At 24.7% G+C, this 9,032-nt stretch overlaps 1 protein-coding gene across 2 annotated transcripts in view; it reads right to left on the reverse strand.

Moving 5' to 3' along the window:
- LOC107447474 (2-oxoadipate dehydrogenase complex component E1) overlaps positions 1–8,881 on the reverse strand; it is a 31,123-nt gene extending 22,242 nt beyond the window's left edge. The window contains exons 1-9 of one of the 2 annotated variants that reach the window (XM_071178843.1): positions 8,863–8,881; positions 7,996–8,107; positions 7,051–7,225; positions 6,113–6,220; positions 5,846–5,957; positions 4,151–4,248; positions 3,447–3,510; positions 1,445–1,518; positions 381–524 (exon numbers count right to left, since the gene is read on the reverse strand). In XM_071178843.1, coding sequence (XP_071034944.1) covers positions 381–524; positions 1,445–1,518; positions 3,447–3,510; positions 4,151–4,248; positions 5,846–5,888 — 423 coding nt within the window. In that variant the 5' untranslated portion in view covers positions 5,889–5,957; positions 6,113–6,220; positions 7,051–7,225; positions 7,996–8,107; positions 8,863–8,881. Of the gene's footprint in view, positions 1–380; positions 525–1,444; positions 1,519–3,446; positions 3,511–4,150; positions 4,249–5,845; positions 5,958–6,112; positions 6,221–7,050; positions 7,226–7,995; positions 8,108–8,573; positions 8,794–8,862 lie in introns of those variants that run through there. The other variant, XM_043042086.2, reaches the window with a different exon arrangement.
- Positions 8,882–9,032: the final 151 nt, after the last annotated feature.

Consider the following 9,032-nt stretch of genomic DNA (forward strand, 5'->3'; position numbering starts at 1 on the left):
TCATTAATATTCTATTTCATTAAGTTTTCATTTTAAAACAAATGGTTGAACTACGTTTGCTTAGAAAATAATATATTTTGAGAACATTTCTTTAAATATTTAAAATTTTTGAATGAAATTTAAATTTTTCCTTGTTTTTATATATAATCTTGATGTTTTCTTAGTTACAAAGTTTTAAAAATAATTTGCAATCTAGCAGGCAGTAAGCAAATATAAATGATTCAAGAGCCACATATAATCCCTTAACTACAGGTTGTGCACAACATCATTAAATGGTATTAAAATCAAAAAGAAAATAACAATGAGAATTAATAAACAAAACAATTACTACTAAAAAAACAAAATTAGTTACAATAAAATAAAAATTGAACCAATTTCACCTGGCCAGAGAAAGATGCATCTCCATGAACCTGAATAGGCAAAACTGGGTATTTTATGTTACTATCACTCTGTTCTGAGTAGTCAGCTGCTTTCATGGTTTGTAAACGACTGCGAGCATACCCAGCTACCACAGGTGAAATTGCCTTAGTATAAATTAAATAATATGTGGTTACAAAATATTCAAATGAATAAATACATAAAAATATATTAATGGAGTTAATTAATTTAAAAAATAATTTAAAACTAACAATATTAAAATTAATCCTTCAAAACAAAACTCTTACTTTGCCTTCTTGCAATACAAACCAGTTTTTACCCATCTTACTCAAAGAGAGTGTGTAGTAGAAAAAAATATGTACAATTTTTCATAATCTTAATTATAATTAGAGGCTTAGACATAATAATGGAAGTAGAAGAATAACAGAAACGGATCAATTTATTTTCAATAGATAATTTTATTAATGAAAAATACTTGGTATTCTACAGTAGTATAATAAATGCATCATAAAAATGTATGCCGCATTTATTAAAACATTCTAAGATCTATTTCTGACATATATTCTGATTAAATTGTATTTCGAATTTCTACATACTTATTACGTTCTAATATACTTGCATTGTGCCACTTAAATTGACTAAAAGCAAGCAGAAAATAATGAGAATATTTGCAAAATAACAAAGATGTTAATGCACATTTGTATCAAATAAATTTTGTAACTAAAACTAACAACTACAATTGAACTCGTTATTTAATTGCATCAGTCTCAGTACTATAAAAATACACACACAAGATTTTCAGTGACTGTCAATCCCCATTATGATCTCTAAAAGAAACGGCGAACTACTGTTTACATATTATGATATGAGAAGCATTCTTGCACCTTAAATTGCAATAAATTCACATATAAACTTGAATATCCAGTATTTATGCTTTTTTTTAATCTTAGAGTTATCATTCTAGTGCATGTTTAAAAAATTTACTTTCTGATAAATTTCATAATGAATCAAAATATTTCTATCAATTGCTTATAAAAATAGTCAAATTCAACAATGTAAAACTTACTTCTAAATGTGAAGGATTGGGAAGCAATGTGACATGCACATTAGAATTATTATGCTCATAATCCACAGAACTTGCTAAAGCAAAATCATAAAAATAAGTATGCATAAAATAAATAAAAAATAAATTTAAAAACACATTTTTAAAAATAAACTAAAAAAGTCTTGTATTTCATGCAGGATGCAAGGTTCATTGATTCAAATCAAAATCCTTTAATTAAAAAATTTACAAAATATGTTAATATGAGATCTTAAATTTTTTTCATTGATTTTAAAAGTTTTTAAAATGTTTTGTGAATATATTGCTGTGTTTATAGAATTCAATTAGTAAAACTATATTATCACTTTTTTCTGTAATAAGTTATAGCATGTTCAAAATGAAATTTTAAACATTTTATAATATCTTATAAAAATCTCATTAATTATCTATATAAAAATTTTATAATCTTGGGAATATTGGTATCCAAACTAAGAACAAAGTAAAAATTTAATTCAGTCATGGAATATACATTTCTTAAAATTGACCAAAGGAGAAAAGAAAATCTGAGAAATCAGTTAATATTTTTAGCTAGCTTTTCAGTAGTTAATACTGGTGTATTTTTTCCATTTTCAATAAACTTGAATCGTGAATGTAATAAACAATTTTTAATGCATTAAATAATTTGAAATTTGTTTATTTGATTCATTTTTAATATTATTTCAATTATAATAATATTTTTAAAATTTAGCTACTTATAAATGAAAAGTCTTGAAATATCTTTGAAAAAATTAAAAAAATAAATAATTTTGGATAAAAAAAAAATTGATTTAAATCAAATCATGCTTGTTGATTCTTCTAAAAAGAATCACAAATCTTAATTTCATGCAACAACAAAAAAAGTGCTAGTGTACAATAACTAGAGGCATGCCTTTAAGTAGTCATTTGTCAAACACTGTTTCAGCAATCATTTTGCATTTATTAAATTTCTAAAAATATTTAAAGAATCTACAGCAGCAATCGGAATAACAGAATATCATTATGGTTTTAACAAAAGAAAGTCACTATCTATGAAAACCTAAATAGCTGAAAGAGTATTAAAAGTAAATGATTTACAGTATTAGAACAGGTAATGCATGCAGTTTTATTCATTCAACAGCTTTTTTGTTTTTGATGCATAAATGTATTAAAGAACTTTTGATACAGTTAGTGTTATTTTTTTTATAAAATTTTTGATATTCGCAATATTTTTTGAATGAATGGACTAACATTCAAATAAACAAATTATATAAATATTACACAACTGATCTGCATACAGATCTACAGATGCATGAATTATTTTTAAATGCAATTAATGTATTTTAATACTTCAAGTAGCAATTCTAGATTCAATTTTGGGTACAATCTGGTTGTTCAACCTTCACATAGAGGTACAGTTCTTCTTATACTGTTCAATAAAAAAAAATTTGGATAGAATAACAAATAAAATTTATGAATCTTGGCTATAAATGAAGAAAACTGATTATATTTCAATAACAAGCTATATTTTTAGTATTATTGTTAAAGGAAATTATTTTCCAATTTTATTGTTATTTTAGAACTCTTTTACTAACCCTTTTTTTTTAAAAGTACCAAAGGTAATTAATTGTATAAATCTGAAAAAGAAAAGAAAAACACTTAACTAAATTTTATGATTTAGTATGAAAGTTTAAACTCACAATGTGACCACATTCTCTGCTTTAGTGCAGTTGTACAAAATTTTAATCAATAGCAAAAGCAGAAATACATTTAACTTTAATATGAGACAAAATCATTAAAATAAATAGCATTTAATTACATACACACACTGTACATGATCATTGTCACATTATCATTGATATTATTATGACCATTCAAAAGTTATTTATAAAATAATGCTTCTTATTCATAAGAATTTCAATGAGAACTATATAAAAGACTGATATTAGAAGTACACTAAAATAAAATAAGAGAGTGAGAGAGAGAAAAGAAAATATAAGTAAACACTTACTTAGATGTGATAAAACGTCACCAGTTGTTTTTACATCTGGAGGAAATTCAGAAAGTCCTGACATCTAAAATGTATTTTAAAACACAGTGATATGTTGTGAATATTTAATTTAAAATTAACAACTAATCATTACAAAAAATAATTAGCTAATGAATTAAACTAACTCAATTCAAGAATTAAACACAGCTGTTAAATAAAAATAAACATACAATGACACAGTGGTTACAGCACTGAGTTATAAATAGTGAAATATTAAGAATTTATTCCACGTAGGCAACGTTCACCCAAATTTAGATCAATAGGTTCCAGCTTGCTGGGGATAAAAATCCAGGGGCTGACCACAATTTGGAGACGGCCACCATCATGGTGCTAGTCTCAAAATTGTGAAGCCTTAACCAACATGATTCCTTCGGCTGTCAATTGGTTGTTTTAGAAACACTTTACTTTTCTAGTGTTAATAAGAATGAAAGAAATTGTCTTAATTTTCTTTAAACAGCGAAATGGCACAGTATAAAATTTCAATTATTTCTTTTAACAGTTTCATTTTTTAATAAATTTATTAGCACATAATAAATTTATTAATGCATAATAAATTTATTGATAAAAACTTAAATATGAGTGTATTAGAAAAACACAGCTTTAAATATTAAACACAACATTGCTAATTTAAAACAGCATTGAAAATAATTTCAACTGATTTTTACCTTCTGAAACATGGCAACAGGAGGAAACTTCAAAAGTCCAGTTAAAAGAGCTAGTCGACCTCTATGAGCAATTCCAATCTGAACATCTTTCACACCATCTGAGTGAAAATGAATAAACAAATAAATAAAATAATTAAAAAACATCCTTACATATAAAGTATAGGTTCACAGTATTTAGGCTAACCATAAGATGCATTTGCTTATAGATAAGAGATTAAAGTAGATTGAAAACATATCTACAATCTCTATTATTTTAGTATTTATGTTTCATATGGTGGAAAAAGCAAAAATAAAATAGGATTCATGTATTTTTTTTGAATGATTTTTCTCAGTTCTGTGACTTCTTTTAAGTCTTCCTCTTATAACTTTCAAATTATAATTTTTAAATTATAATTTAAATTTTTTTTTATACCTAATACTCCTTAAATATTATTTTATTTCACTTTTTAGCAATTCTATAACATTGAAAAATATTTTTCTTTCACAGTTCTACTACTGTAATGTATTTTGATGAGTTAAAACTTTGTACATAAAATTAATCAAAGAAAACCGAATTATTTTAATAACAAGGTTTGAATGTTTTATTACAAAATAATATCAATTTAATTATCCACTCCTGCATTTCATTAACCTTAGAATAAACTTTGGAGGAACAATATCATTTTGATTGTAAAGATTATTTATATTTTCTTTTTAACAAATAATGTAGTAAATTAAAAACTACCTTCAATTCACAATTTCAGGTTTTGCTCTAATGAAGGTTTGAATGTTTCATTACAAAATAATATCAATTTAATTCTCCACTACTGCATTCCTTTAACCTTAGAATGAACTTTGGGAACAATATCATTTTGATTGTAAAGTGTATTTTACGTTTTTTTTAACAAATAAAGTAGCAAATTAAAAACTACCTTCAATTCACAATTTCAGATTTGGTTCTAATGAACTAATTTCCATGAATGGAGCATTAGCAGAAAAAATATCTCTCTCTGCTTTAATCCTCAGACACTTTTTTCACAAATTTCTGGGAATGCAGAAATTATTTATTTATTAGGGTCAATATGATTAAAATCACTTAATTTAAATCAGCTGATAATTTAAAAAATTATTAATTCAAATCAATTGTTTTTTAAAGCATCAATTTAAGTATAAAAAAAATTACACAATATAATTTAAGAATATATTTTTAAAACAAAGCTTTTTTTAAAGTCAGATTTTATAGATAAAGGTTTTATCTGGAGAAATAACAAAAAGGGATGCTTATAAATTATTATTTGATGTTCAAAATAGAATAATAAATAAAAAAGATTTTAAATTTATTAACATAAAGTGTATTAATAATGTGGATAAAACTGGAATGATCAACATACTAGGCTCAAGTAACGTTTATAGGTTCACCAGGTACACTGAAACTTTGGTACTTGAACCTAGTATGTTGATTACATCACAGAAGTTCAAGTACCGAAGTTTCAGTGTACCTTGCAAACTGAGAAAAAAAAATCTGAGTATTATTGTCATAAGATTTTTATATGCAGGACCTCAGAAGGTTAAAATAAATTTTCAATTATAAGCTGCTTCAATTATTAACTAGCTTGATGCCAAAATATTCTAAACGACTATGATAATACTGTAAACTGAGGTCAAGGTTAACTAATTTAAATTATTAATTAACTTCACTAAAAAAAAGACACATACCTATGCAGCATTGATTCAAAATTTCTATAAAGAAAGCAATCATACTTTCAGCACCTTCTCCTCCATATCTCTTCACAGTAGAAAATTTAGTAGCCAAAAAGTTTTCAAAAACCTATAACATACTACCTCAAAATTAACACTAAAATAATTCCAAAATATTTTATTAAAATATTAAATGTCACAATATTTTCATTGAAGTTATTATAAAAAAATGAACTGTAGAAATTTCCTTGCTTCAAGTTAAGTGTCCAAAATAAATTTTCTTACCTGAGACTTTATAAGTTCCTGAGCTAAATTTTGTCTTTCAAAATTAGAAAATTGAGTTTCTAATTGGATTTTTTCAAATTCTTTTACAAGCCAATCTTTTTCGTGTTCCTAAAACAAAAAAAATAAAAAATTCTTTTTTTTTCATTAAAAATAATAAATAGGACAAATCATAAATATTTTAAAGTAACTTAATTCATTATTTTATACTAAGTACACACAGGTATTTCAAAGTTATAAAATACTAGAAGTATATTTTCATTTAAGGTATATTCATTAAGGTACATTCATAAGGTGTATTCATTAAGGTATATTTTCATTTACTTATTTAAATGTACTATAGTTCTTTAATATAGCTTGTATCTACACAACAACTCACAAATTTCAACATTAAAACCATTTAAAATACGGTACTCCATTGCAATACATGTAGAGGTGTTGCTAATAAAACTGCTTCCATTCGTCAAAATGAGGACAAAAATGTCATTTTCACACATCGTAAAAAAAAATTTAAAAATTCAAATTTTTTTCTTAAATTCTAATTTTTTAAAATTGAAATTTTTTAAAAATTTAACAAGTCAAAATCAAATGTAGGAAATGATTAAATGGAATGGAAATTATATTGGTTCTAAAATTTTGGAAAACTAACTTAGAATATGTCTTGATTTTGTGGACAAGGATCACTTTTAAAGGGGTTATTTTGATAAAGGAATGATTTAAGATAAAAGTAATGAAATATTCATTTTGGCTTGAATAAAAGATGAGATATATTTATATACATATCTTTTTGTTTTAAAAAACAAAGAGTGCATTTAAAAAAATAAGTGGCTGTATATAGATATTTATTTATTATTGTCATTATCTAATGTTTCGTATATAATAAATAACTACTTTATTGGGTTATTAAAAAGAATAAAAAGCATTATTGTGTTGTTTATTACCTCTAAGTGTTGTACCTCAATTCCAATTTTATTGCAATATATTTTTTCGATTAAAGGCAAAAGCTCAGAAATTGGTAATTCATACGGAAGAGATGAGGAGATTTTCGATAGTGAAATCTTTTCAGAACTGTTGTTACTAAATCCATAATTCACTGGATCAAGAACAGGTAAGTACCTATATAAAATTTTTGAACATAATTCAAATATATGAAAATAAACCAGACGATAAGGTAATATACATTATAAACTACATGTAAATTCTATTTTAAATTAACTCTTTCCTTTAGATTTAAAAATACAAATTTTTATGCAGAAGACTTAAAATTAATTTTTATAATAAAGATCTCAAACTATAATTCTATATAAGCTTCGTTTTTAAAAAAATATTCAGTAAGGAAATTAACTGATGATTTTATTTTTCAATCAAATTTTATTTAATAACTTCTAATAATTTTTTTTCTTAAAAAAATCTATATATTTCATTAAATCATGTAAAATTGTTTAACCCACTGGCGGTTAAGGAAATGGGCAAAATTGGGAGAATGTTTCTCCCCTACACACAGTTCCCCTATCAGTTAACACGGGAAAACCGGTTTTGCTATGCAGAGAAGACTGCAGGTTAAAATGCGACTTTTTACGTGCAGAACCGTCAGTGGGTTAAAAAATTAATAAAATTACACAAACCGTTTTTGGAACGAATTAAAAAATATTTCAAAACTCAAATTTGATTTTTAAAAAAACAAGAGTTCTAGAAATGAAATTTTTTTAATGAAAACATAATAATTAAAAATCTTTTAAATAGCACCAAACATTAATGAATAAGAAATTGTACCATATTACTAATATGGAAATTACTAATAGCAATATTTCATTTCATTAAAAAAAAACTAATGATTTTTAAATTAAAAATCATAAATATATTAAAAACAAGGATAAACTACGAACTTTTTTTCAGGATTCCTCAAGGGATTTAAAAAAGCTATTCTATGTCCATGATTTCTGTAAGCTTCAAGAATTTGGTAAATGCTACTTCCATAATTTTTGTTAGGAAGGTTTTCTGTAAAAAGAAATAGACATAATAATGACAGTTTGATACATGAATTATACAATGGTAAAGAAATATTTGGTTAAACATTAGAAACCCATAAAACTTAGTGATTTTGACAGAATCAATCAGAGAGTAATTTTCCATGAGGGTGTTCAGAAATTCAAAGGTGAGAATTTAAAGTGAGGTTAAATGTAAAACTGGTGTCTAATATTTATGCTCCATAAATATTTTAAAGAATTAAAAATTTGTAATGTATTTTTAAATTTAAAACTTGTTATGGAGAAATGGGAAAATGACAGTTCAATTAATCACAAATTCCTCATTCGGAGAACGTTAGGAAGAAATTTATAACGCACTTTTTGTATCATGCAACTTTTCAGTGCAAATCATGCGCTTTTCAGTGCAAATTTTAGAATTTTGTATAGTTAAAGCAGCAAAAAAATGATTATTTATTTAAATATAAGCTCTTCATTACCAGAGTTAACATTATCGTTTGATTTCGGTTTGAATCCATATACACCGAGGGAGGAATGATATTTACAAGAAAATTGTTTTATCTGAAAAAATTTAAATTTTAATAACCGATTCATAATGCAAACAAATATGACGTCCCCACATGTGATTTTGTTTTGGTTTTGCTATTCATTATTTAAGCACTTTTGGTGCAAAATAACGAAAATGAATATCGCCAAAGAAGGTTGCTATAATATGTGGGAACACTTCCTAACTAAAAATAAAAAATTTATATCAAGTTTAATAGTTACATTAACCGAATGAGGAAAATAATTTTCAACGATTGAAAATCAATTATTTTCATTTAAATCAATAAAACTATTTCAAAGATACGTAAGTAGAATTTTATTTTTCATAAAACACAAGTACACTTTTCGCCAAATTAGCGAAAAAGATTTTAAGATAGATCTGAAACAGCCGT

The sequence above is a fragment of the Parasteatoda tepidariorum genome, chromosome 3 (genome assembly GCF_043381705.1).
Source record: "Parasteatoda tepidariorum isolate YZ-2023 chromosome 3, CAS_Ptep_4.0, whole genome shotgun sequence".
Lineage (NCBI taxonomy): Eukaryota > Metazoa > Arthropoda > Arachnida > Araneae > Theridiidae > Parasteatoda > Parasteatoda tepidariorum.